General features: G+C 45.9%; 1 protein-coding gene across 4 annotated transcripts in view; it reads left to right on the top strand.

Moving 5' to 3' along the window:
* PDE2A (phosphodiesterase 2A) overlaps positions 1-12674 on the top strand; it is a 733167-nt gene that overhangs the window by 618262 nt on the left and 102231 nt on the right. For all 4 annotated transcript variants that reach the window (XM_029602059.1, XM_029602057.1, XM_029602058.1 and 1 more), the window contains one exon: positions 4401-4512. In XM_029602059.1, coding sequence (XP_029457919.1) covers positions 4401-4512 — 112 coding nt within the window. The remainder of the gene's footprint in view (positions 1-4400; positions 4513-12674) is intronic.

The following is a 12674-nucleotide window of genomic DNA, read 5'->3' on the forward strand; positions in this document are numbered from 1 at the left end:
AATGAGAGTAAATTTGGACAGTTGGGTCTACAAAATCTCTTTCAATAACTGCTTCATCTTTCCTCATTTCTTCGGACAGGTTGCATACCTAGTTAATTATTCTTAAGGTATTTTTTTATGCATCCCTTGGGCTTGGGAGTCCTCACTTGTGCCTGTTCCTGCTTGTTTAACTGTAAGAGGTGTTCTCCATGGACAGCAGAACAAATCAGTCAATCAATCCTGTCCACCTCCCGGAGTGATTGAAGTGGCTTGCATGGCAGTAGCAGCCTGGGAACTCCCACACATGCTCAGAAAGACTTCTCAATCTTTTGCAGATAGAGAGCTTTTTCCCACATTGGTGCCATTGAATGATGTCACCTACTTGTGTGGTTGATTTGTTCTACTGTCCATGGAGAATGTCTGTTACAGGTTAAGTAACTTTGCTCTCTTCTGTCACAGAATTGCAGTGCTCCAGCAATAGCTCTCAGCAAACACAGGGATCACAGCAGAGACACTGCAACTTCTGTGCAGCTCCTCCCAAGCTGTCTATCTATCGAGGCCCAGTCCAAACAGGATTCTCACTGTGAAAATCCCTTTAGGAGATGGCAGTCCTATTAGATCTGAGCCAGAGTTAGCACATCTGTTGTTTTCTCCATCTCTCTCTAATCTCTCCTGTCACCAAAAGCTTAGGCAGTCTTCAAATCTTCTTTCTGCACTCCATTGGCTCTCAGAGTCCTGGGTTCTGAAGCCTAGCACAGTCACATGATTCAATGACAGGCTCAGGCAGCCATGTTGTGGAGGGCACCAAAGGTTTCAGAAACATTAAATCATTAGTTTCCCAAAGACATAGTGTGACTGCAGAAAGAGCAGTCCACAGGCCCCACAGAGATTGATTATTTATTTAACATTTTTTATATACCGAGGTTCTAGAGACAAAATCACTAAGCACTTCGGTTTACAGACAACTATTGAAATGACTGACTTGAGTCTTACAGAGAACAGGAAATAAAGAACTTGGATATTATACATTTAAACTCATAATGACATAGAACCTTTAAATAACAGAAACAGTAAAGGTTGGCAGTCAAACATGTAACAGGCGATTATATGAGAATAGAGCAATATGAGATTATATCTGTGGTTGTTTGGCAGTGAAAAAACATGATAATTTGTATCCAGTGGGTAGGAAGGATTAAGATCGAATTAGGCGTAGGCTAGGGAGAAGATCCAAGTCTTGAGTCTTTTTTTGAAAGTAATTGGACATTGTTCCAGTCTAAGTTCTGAAGGGAGAGAGTTCCAATGATTCGGGCCGACTGTAGAGAAGGCTCTTTTATTTGAAAATGATTTAATTGGAGGCGTTTTTAGAGAGCCTTTTTGGGCAGCTCTTAACGGGCGGGAAGAAGAATACAGTTGTAAAGGGATCCTGAGGTCCAGAGGGGAGGATTTGTAGATAGATTTGTGTATGATAGAACAAGTTTTATAGAGAATTCTATATTTAATCGGGAGCCAGTGGAGATTCTTTAGAATTGGAGTGATGTGGTCTCTTTTTTTTTATTTTGTTAGAATCCTAGCTGTGGCATTCTGTAGCATTTGTAGAGGTCTAAGGAAAAAAAAGATTACACACGTCTTCACATAATTGAAGACATGGGGCAGCAGCCACAGAAACACAAATGAGATTCTGGCTGAAACCTGCGCCCTCAGATATAATCATTAACCTGAGTTCCTGTTCCCAAGAGCCAAGAATCATTCCAGGCCAGAATTTAAGTGTTCAGGACCTAGAACAGCTCACTTGTTGAGGGGAATCTACTCCTTAATCCAAGATTCTTAGCCCAAGAGTTTACTCACAGTGCTCTCTGCTTCAACGGCAGGGGAGAAAGTCCGATGCTTTACGCATATCCAGCATAACTCTGCTTCAACGGCAGGGGGAATGAAGAAAAGAGGATCTATATACAGACAACAACCAAAAAGGACTGAATTACATAGTCTGGGAAAACAAATAAGCATGGGTGTAGCTTGCTTATTGCAGCGGTTACTACCTCTAACCAATTAAGCTAAATATTTCACATAGATGCAGCTCCAACACTGCTCTCTGCATTAATGGTGGGGGTGGAAGGGAAACAGAACCAAAAGGTTACTAAGAGCCAAGAGTAACAGATAAGTATGAGAAAAAAAATGTGCAAAGCTTGCTGGGCAGACTGGATGGGCCGTTTGGTCTTCTTCTGCCATAATTTTTATGTTTCTATATGTAATGTTGAACGAAAGGTTACTCTTGGTAAGGCAGAGGAGGAGATCCATTTGAATTGTGTTGCATTCTTTCTCCTAGGGGCATGGATGGAGACAGATGAATTTCAGCAGAGTCTCTATGCTGTCGCTGGAAGTCATGGGGCTGCTGCTGCTAGATTCTCTTAGAGCTTCCAGAGTTGTGGTTGATGCTAACTCGTAGGATATGATGTCAGACCTGTATAGATTTCTCAGTCCAACACTAGAGCATTGTAAATGAGATGGAAGGGGGCCTACCAATAATAAGATTAGATAACCCCTCCCATACATATAACTACACAAAATATAGACCTTCCAGTGCTAAATAGACATATATATATATATATATATATATATATATAGTATTGCTGTTGAGTCATTGACTGATGCTGATTTGAGCGATATACTTGTACTGCAGCCCCCGGTGGCCTGTGCAGTTTTGGGGTTCTGGACAAAGAGATACTGTTGGGATTGGTTTTGGAGGCTGGGAAGGTGGAACGCCATACTTATGTATTGCTTTGGAATCACCAAGGAGAGGTGGGGCTGGGTCACCTCCTCAGACCTTTTGGCTTGACACTCTTTTGCACCATTATGAGGAAGCGTGGGTGGGGGGCATAGGCCCGCCAACGCAATTTTGGAATCCAGTTAGGGGGAGTAGGCACTATAGCCATGGGGCCAGAATGTTAGTGTGTCACTGCTTAAACAAGCATATTTTTTTAATATATCTGGTTAAGTCTAAAGTTATCTGAGAATGCCAGGGCATAGCTAGAGTTAGTCAATAGACTTATTTGGTTAACTCCTAATATTGAAGTTAGCTGGATAAGTTTCTCAGCTAATTTGTCCCAGCTAATTGTTAGCCAGGTAAAATGCTGGGAATATTGAAACCTTGGCATTTAGCAACGTAACTTACACAATGGACACTTACTGTTCCTTGAAGCTTACAGTCTAGTCAAGACAGACAGATGAGATATCTGTAAAAACAAATTACTAGGACTACATATCACTTCTGTAGCACTACTCAAAATACACAGTGCTGTACAAAAGTAATTCACCATTCTCTGGGTCATACCATGTGAGCCAAGGGCTGCAATCACAAGAAAGGGTCATATCTGAGGGAGTGTGGTCCGCAACACTCACGTACTCACAACATCTATGAGTAATGATCCAATGAAGGGTATCACAGCTTGGTAAGAGCGCAGTTTTTTTCCAGGGCCAATCTAGTTACTAGAACTCTGCATTACGCTCAACATGGCCTTGTTGATTTTAACTTGTTTTCTGTAGAAGTTCCTGAAGCCTCTTCTGTGTCTCATTTGTGTATCTTGACAAAACTGTATGCTCCACGGAGCTGGAATTGTCTGCTGTATGTATGTGTACAATTCTGCGCACATCTTGGCATGCTATTCATCCACACACTAAACTGCAAAAGGTTTGTTTGGGTCACTTTGTTTTAATGCGTGTTAATCATTTTAGTGTACGCTAAAATAATTAACCCGCACTAAATGAAATAAAACAAAAGAGATGGCAGCACCTCCTTCCTATACGCACAGATGCCTCCTCTCTTCCTTTCAGAATAGATGCATGTCCCTTTATCTCTGAGTTGCAACATTTATCAGATAGAACAGAATGTGTTCTTCAGTACTAAAAAAAGAACTTGACAGAGAAGACCGAGGATGAAATTCATTTTCTTCTGTTCGAACATGCTCAACATCTTCTCCTAGGAGTGGAGAGTGGGCCCTTTTTCCTGACTCTTACCCCTGGCCATCGTGAGACCTTGGCCTAGCCCTGGATTTCTGGCTCCCATAGCTGTCTGCTTACAGTAGAGTTAAGAACAGAGAGGTCGATATTCAAAAGCCATTTAGACGAATAATGTAATATTTATCCGTCTAAATGGTTTACTCGGCTATATTTAGCCCTTATTCGGCTAAATTCTAGCTGGGTAAGAAGGGGGCGTTTCGGGGCTTCCCAGAGTTAGCCACATAAGTTATGTGGCTATTACCGATATTCAGCATTAGCCGCTTAACCAATGTGGCTAACTCTGGTCGGCCCGTAGGATAGCTGGGTATATTCAGCGACTGAACGTGGACCTCAGAGTAAACAGCATTGCGTTCAGGTGCATGTGGTTCTGCTCATGAAACCTAAACACGTTCTCTCCTTTGCAATAGTTACACAGAAGAGGATGAACACAAGATCCAGCACTGCTTCTGCTACACGTCCACAGTCCTGACCAGCACGCTTGCCTTTCAGAAAGAACAAAAACTAAAATGTGAATGTCAGGTAAGGGTGGCCGTCTTCCATCTCCACTCCTCTCCTATGGTGCCCTGTGGACTTTGTTTCCCTTTCCCATTCAAGCTGTTAAGCTGTCCTGTAAGTGCTATTCAGATTTCGGAAAGATTCTGCAGTACTTTACAGGACTCTCTGCTGTCATTTTCTTCATGTTACCCCCACAGTCCCTCACAGACCTTCTCACTCCTCAGCTTTTCCTGGAGTTTGTTTCAATAGTCGTTCATACAGTCTACGGCACCCAACTTTCAGCCCAAAACCTAAGATAGGTGACTAGGAATCCTTCATGGGAACTGAAGGAGGCTGGCAAGGTATTCAGAGGTGAACAGACTTGAGGAAACGTCTCTTTTGCTATGTTGCACACACAATGCTGCCCCTCGAAACACTTTCTTGGGGCTAGGGGAGCACTGAATATTGGGTTAATAGGATTATAATTATACATAAGAACATAAGAACATGCCATACTGGTTCAGACCAAGGGTCCATCAAGCCCAGCATCCTGTTTCCAACAGAGGCCAATCCAGGCCATAAGAACCTGGCAAGTACCCAAAACTAAGTCTATTCCATGTAACCATTGCTAATGGCAGTGGCTATTCTCTAAGTGAACTTAATAGCAGGTAATGGACTTCTCCTCCAAGAACTTATCCAATCCTTTTTTAAACACAGCTATACTAACTGCACTAACCACATCCTCTGGCAACAAATTCCAGAGTTTAATTGTGCGTTGAGTGAAAAAGAACTTTCTCCGATTAGTTTTAAATGTGCCACTTGCTAACTTCATGGAGTGCCCCCTAGTCTTTCTATTATCCGAAAGAGTAAATAACCGATTCACATCTACCCGTTCTAGACCTCTCATGATTTTAAACATCTCTATCATATCCCCCCTAAATGTTCTGTATTCCCTGGTCAAAATGTGTTCGTTGTCGCAGGTATGTCCATGATTGGGGGTGGGAATTAGAGGGCAGCAAGAGAGAAGCATTGGACTCTAGGAGAGAGCAGCCACCAACCCTTGAGCACACCCCTGTCCATTACTTGGGCTCAAAAGCACAGTAAGGGACATTCAGGAGCAGCCCCTGCTGGAAAGCATCACTGCAAGGCAACAAAAGGAGGAGCGAGAAAGAGAAAAGGCCATTATTTAGACATGGGAGACTTCGGCCTCTGAGAGGAAGGGAGTGACGGCCACCACACAACAGCGACACCTAGTGGCCAGATTTGGGGCTTACGATTAATTGCACGGTTCTGGAAGGAAACCCTGGGGCATGGCCCCCAGTTGAGGTCTGTTGTGATGGCTGGAGTGTAAAGTACGTTGGAAGGGGACCACAAAATGGAGTAGAGGAGTAGCCTAGTGGTTATAGCAGCAAGCTGCAGAAACCAGAGTTCAAGTCCCACTGACATTCCTTATGACTTTGGGCGAATCGCTTTACCCTACATTACTTCAGGTACAAACTTAGGGATTAATTCACTAAGCTGTGATATCTGTCCCCATTTTGTGAATCCTGCAGTATTTTTCCCTTGGCGGGGAAATATCGCATCAGCAAGATCTACACAGTGCAGAAAGGCGGACTGTGGGCCACCATCGCTTAAAGCAATTGCTTGGCCCTGAAAATGCCCCTCCCCCCAGGGTTCTACATAGACCCAATCCCCCCTCCCCCCTTGCAGGTGGCCCATAGTTGTTGTTAAAGTAAAAAAAAAAAACACCATTTTGCATGCAAAGTGGAAGCCCTGCCCTTGATTGAAAAATCCGGCGCCAGGATGCATGCTGATGAGCTCATTTAAATACACATGGTGCCGGGGCTCAGATAACGCGAGATAGTCGAAATATGTCTCGGGTTATCCCCACATTAGGCCATTTACTGTGCAAAAAACAGCGTTCTTCATGCTATAAATGGCCGAAAGAGCTTTAGTGAATGAGGCCCCTAATCTGTAAGCTTTCTGGGGACAGGGAGATACTTGCAGTACCTGAATGTGATCCGAATGGCAGGATATAAATCAAAATAAAATAAATAAACCAGGGGGGAAAACCCCGTGGTGTTTGCTAATGAAGGCTCCTGGGTGCCTCTGAATGAGCTGGAAGTCCAAAGGAGCAGAAGGAAACTGCCGGGTCAATCCCCGGCCCCCCAGCAAATGAGAGTTCAATACAGCAATGAAGGCAGCAGCCGAGAAGATGTTCATTTTTGCACAAAAGATACCAGAAGTGGCTCTGGAAAGCTCAGCCAATGTGGGCAGTAGCATTGGCCTCCCTCTCCTGCCCTGGGAAGGAGGCCTGGCACGACGACATTTCACTCTTATCTGTGGTAACCGGTAGAAACCCAACATATCCAGCCCCAGCAGGAGGGTCCTCGTCCCCCCCCGGCAGGATCTCCGGACGTCTGAATCGACCTACAACTTATTGCCCATCCTGCACCTTAGCGGGAGAGCCTGCTGCTGATGTATGTGACTTGCTGTAGAATAATTCATCGTTTTGTCAGAAGGCGTGAAGACTCATCAGCTGAGCCTGAACTGGTGCTTTTGGAGTGACCCTTTGCCAAACAGAACCTGGAAAGCTTTTTGCTGCAGGACTTGACATCTGCTCTTCTTGCTTCTACCTTTTCAAGGCTAAATTGAAGTGGGGGATGGGAAGAGGGCAGATCCAGAAGCCGTGTTCCCCTGCAGAGTTACCCGAAGGCTCCATGCCGTTGGAGACAGGCTGAACTGTTCCTAGTTTTATCCCAGTGCATCTATGGACTTGTAGGGGGCGCCATGCAATATGCAAATTAGGGGGTCACGCTAGCAAGGAGGCGCTAGGGTCGACCTTAGCGCTTCCTTGCTAACGCGACCCCACGGTTACCGGCGGTCTGTCGGTTATGAAAACCGATGCTGAGTTTATCGGCGTCGGTTTTCATTACTGCAGCCGGCCGGTTAGGAAAACCAACGCCAAGCATAACGGCGTCAGTCTTCAAAGCAGCCGGCAGAGATTTTTTTTTTCACCTTTAAGAAAGTACAGAAAAGCATTTTTTTCTGCTTTTCTGTACTTTTTTTCCGTGCGCTCAGCTATTAACGCGTGCTCCAGGCAGGCGTTAATAGCCGAGTGATAAATGTGCGTCTGAGACGCACATTTATTTTATTGCATTGGCGTGACTGAGTAATAGCCTCATTCAGATGCATTTGCATGCGATGAGCGCTATTACATTCGCTCCGTGTCCGACGCGGCTTAAATAGGCACTGATCCCGCTATTGCATTAGGGGGTGGATTAGTGCCTATTTAACCCGCGTCCGACAGCGGCTTAAACATTGCATCGGCCCCTTAAATCCTTAACGTCAAACCCTTCCATGCAACTTCAATGCATTACAATCATCGCATAACCATTAAACCTCACGCCCATTCCCTGATACCTCCAACAGGGGCGAAGGTGTAAACACCCAATCCTCCTCTCTCCTTTGCCCAGAAATGCATCGTCTGTGCTGCATTCCAGCCTGGCTATTTCCGGATCTCAGCAGCCGGTGTAATTCCAGTCCCTGTGGGGGACACCACCACCTCTTCCTCCTCCTCAGGCCAAACAACTACTGCTTTTCAACTTGTCTTTTTTTTTCCCCTCTTGCAAATTAACAACTCTGAATTGAAATTAATTAATTCCAACCCGGCGCGATATTAACTCTCCTCCGGGGCCTTGTCGTCTTAGTGTGCGCCGGTGTTGTTAATTATAGCAGCTGTCACTCATCCCTCCTCCCCACCCACCCCCGGGAGCTTCATATTGAACTGTTCATTGAGAGCTGATCTGGTTGGAGAGGAAAGTGGGTGGCAGGAGGAGGAAAAAAAAATAGATATACTCTTCCGAGAAACTTCCAGAAACAGATAGGAGGCCGCCACTGGCGAGGTTTTGGGAAAGTTGGATATGAGCTGCAGTGGGAGGGGGAATGCAAGCTCTGTCCGAGGTGACCCACAGGTTGATGAGAGGAGCCACCCAGCTGGGCGAGCGCAGGGCGCTGCTGCAGTGGCAGAGTTTGCGGGCATTTCTGCCCGCGCCCAGCCAGAATCCTGCAACTGTGCCTTCCGAGCTACTGGCGTTTTTCTGCCTCCGTTCTCCTGCAGATTTCTGGAGGGCTCTGGTTTTCATCTTCCACATTTGTAGGCGACGCTGTCGCATTTTCAGCCCTTCATTAAGTGGGGTGTTTAAAGTCTGCAAGATTTGGGGGATTCTTTTGCATTTTAGGAAATTCAAACCTTTTTTTTTTTTTTTTTGGTTTCTGAATTTTTCTGATGTCTTTGGCAGGTTCTGCATTTTGCTATAGTGTCTGCAGCGTTTTCAGCCCTGCGTTCTTTGGATGGACTCTTCATCCCTTAGTTGCCATGGGCAGTTTGCTAGCATCTCTAGCATTATTAGACTCTGCATTCTGCATTTTTCTGGAGTCTCCAGCATTTTTCGGGCTGTTGACATGGTTGCCATCTGTCAGCACTTCCTTTCTCGCAGCCTGCTGATCTGAGGTGGAGAGAGATAAGCATCAGTTGAAGGACTCTTAGCCGAGAACATTTCCATCCCACTGGGATGAGACAGTCATTAGATTCCTACCTTTAACCAAAGTCTTCTGAGTCATCCCGAACACCTCTTCAAAGAGAAATATAGCACAGCATGTCCTCAGGTTTCTATAAAATGCTGGAATACCAAGAAAACTCGATCCGCCCACAGCAAATGAGCGAGGATACAAATCAGCACCAGAACCAGGCAAACTTTCAGAGAGAGCAGTCCCTGAAAAGTAAAACCCATCACAGAGCACGTGGGGAAAGCACTAAATAAATAAATAACTATTTATGGAAAGCACTAAATAAACAACTATTTATTTAACACTTTTCTGTTCCACTTATAGACGCCCAGCTGTGCTAGGCAGAGTACATAAAAACATATAGAAAGGGTCGCTGTCAGCATTCTCCTGTGTAGGAGGCTTGTACATAAGAGGATAACTTTAAAACATGCACGGGCGCCCATGTATGCAGCCTTATCGATGCACATGTGCATGCACACACACACACATTTTTTATTGTGTGAGCAATTCCGCATGCACTATATATAAAATGATGGTGATTTTAAAATGAGCACACGTGCGCCCATAAACTTGCGTATCGGCACAGAAGCGAAGATACGTTTGAATTTGAAATCGTGCGCGCACTTGCGCTTAGCTTTAAAATACAGCAACCATGCGTAAGCATACTTCTACTTTTAAGAGGTTACTCGAGCAAAGTTAGCGCATGTCACTTCCAGAGGACTTTGTCAGCTTTAACGCACCTATGTCAGTGGATTTTAAAACGAGCTCATGCGAGGGACATTCCCAGTTTTGCAATTAGTCCACCAGTTTGTCTGGTTAATGTTGAGGTCTTTCAGACCTCGCTGCTTCTTCCTTCTACGCACCCCGGACCCATCACTCTGTCTAATGCTCGAGATCTACAGGCTTGCTTCTCATCAGGAGCAGCTGGAAAATTACGCGGATATCTAGCCCTCGTGCGCTGCGGGTTGCAGTTTTAAAATATGGAGCTATGCGTGTTAGCGTTGTCCCCACCCCAGAACACCCATGCTCTGCCCCTTCCCCTTATTATTCACACACGCACAGGTACATATGCACATAACTGGCTTCTTTGAAATGCAGGTTGCTTGCCTGCTGCCCACATAGATGGATAACTAACATTTGAAGAATTATCCTGCTTTCTTACTTATCCAGCTATGTAGCACTTTTTAAGACTTATCCGGCAAAGTGATGGCTTTTCCGCCACTTAGCTGGATAAGAAAACATTTTCCAGATAAGTAGCAGACATCTGCCATGCCCGTGTATTTGTGCTCCTAATTTTAGTCACTTATACAAGGAAATTTAACTCACATATTTTCCTTAGTACTTGTTGACATTTACGCATGTAAATTCTCAACTATTTATTATAGTTAGTGAGGTTTGGGTGGACCCTTTGACACTGTGGCAGCTGACCACGCCCACAGGGGGGAAGTCCCGTGAGGGGTCACAAGTCAGGCTCAGCTCCGGACACACAAACACAGATAGTTCTTTATTTAGACAGTTTGAGAAGCCACCAGAGGTGGCAGTAGTGAGTAGAAGATGGAGCCCAGCTGGGCCAGTATTCCCCAGGACGCTGGAACAGCGGTTCCTCCAGTGGCAGTGCTGTAGTGGAGAGAACTGAGAAAGTGAGCACAATAGAACATTCACAGAGTCCCCAGTATGGAGAAGTCCCGAGAAAGGGAGAGCTGGCCCTCGAGGAGCGAGTACCTGATCCCTGAGAGCTGAGAGGCTTGAAGGTGATGTACTCACACAGCGGTTCCACGTAGGAGATGGCACTGGGGCTGGAACGGGGGCAGGCCCTCGAGGAGCGAGTACCTGATCCCTGGAGGCAGAGAGACTCGTTGGCAAAGTACTCACACAGCGGTTCCACGTAGGAGGTGGCACTGGGGCTGGAACGGGGGCAGATTCTCGAGGAGCGAGTACCTGGTTCCAGGGAGACAGCTCTGAGGAGTGGATGGTAGTTGTACTCACTGGTGGTGTCTGTAGCGAATTCTTCCAAGTAGAAGAGAAGATGGACACAGGCAGCGAGTCAGGGAACATGGGCCCTCGAGGAGCGAGTACCAGTTCCTGATAGCGACCTGAAAAGCAAGCGAGGCCCCCGAGGAGCGGGTACCCCGTTAGCAGAAAGAGTCCAATGGAAGTTGGAGGCAGAGTAGCTGGGTACGGAGAGCGAATCCCATCTGTAGGAAATCCCTTGCTAACTCAATGGCTAGCAATAAACTGTAGGCTTAAATATCCGGGCAGCGTGACGTCATCACAGGGGGACGCTCCTGAGGAACGCACCATAGAGGAAATAAGAGTGAGGGCCGCACGGCGCACGCACCCTAAGGTACCAGCGGAGCATGGTGGGAGGCAGCGCCCAAGCCGGTCCGGGGACGCCGGAGAGGACGGCAGGCAGACGCCACGGCAGCCAGACGTCCATCCATAGCGAGAGGAGGTGCAAAGAAAGAAAGGAAGGAGGAGTGAAGCCGTCGGGAAGGGAAGGTCGCAACACCTTTTACAACATAAGTGTATGAAGGAAATTACCAGTTAATCCAATGAATCCACCAGTTTGCCAGTCTACCTCTAGATCATCAAGGCCCCCTGGTTCTTCAGTCTACCCTCCCCCCGGTTTGCCCTGACCCCTTACCAGTCAGTAATTGTCTGTAAAGAAATATATTCTGCTTAAGCCTGATAATTACATGTGGAATATGCGCAGGTAACAGCCGTATGCATGTCACGTTCGCAGGTTTTAAAACAGCACCTTATACGTGGAAATATTGGCCCTGCCCAGCAGCCCCCTTTTTATACCAGCAAATTTATTCGCACACCATTGCTTGCGCTTGCATGTCTGAGGTTTATAAAATAGCAAACGCTGGAATATGCGCTATTTATGTGCTCATTTTTACATGCACTACTCTTTCCAAATTCATCTTAAACTGAGCTGCCTGGCAGTTGGGCCTAAGGTGGTGGACAAGACTTGAAATTATTTTCTACATTTGCAGATTTATTCTTTTTCTTTAACAAAGGGTCAAAAGCTGCATAACTAACACATTTCTTGCTTGTCTTTTTTTTTTTTTTTTGGTAGTGTAAATTCTCCCATTAAAGTCTACGGCAAATAGTTTTTTCACTGGGCAAAATTTTCAGAATAGTCCTGAGCCTTGCCACGAAATAACATTGTTCCTTTCTGCATATCCTTAAGGGTAAGGATATTTTCGGCAGGTGTAAATAGCTCTGGAGGGTTTGCATGGCAATCCTCCCCCACCACATTCCAGCTTGGTAATGGGACATCAAGGGCACGAATACACACCACCTTCCACGGTATAAAGGCGGGACTGCACAGGCAAGTCACCCCTTCTCTTCCAGTACTACATCAAGGACAAGCCCAGACGTCCTCTTCCAGCCCGGTACGGCTGGACAACACGAGCAGGCACACACACCTCCGCTTTCAGCGCTACCGAGGTGCGACGTCAAGGACAGGGATAAACCCCACTTCTGTACTCCTTGGAGTTTGCAGCATATAAAAATAAATTGAGATTATGAGTGCTGTAATTGTTCTTGGGATGAATGGAGGACTTCCATTTCCACAATCATACACACCACAGAAGGAGGGCTTCTGATTTTAGGTTTTAGCTGAAAAACAT

This window comes from Rhinatrema bivittatum, chromosome 5 (genome assembly GCF_901001135.1).
Source record: "Rhinatrema bivittatum chromosome 5, aRhiBiv1.1, whole genome shotgun sequence".
NCBI lineage: Eukaryota > Metazoa > Chordata > Amphibia > Gymnophiona > Rhinatrematidae > Rhinatrema > Rhinatrema bivittatum.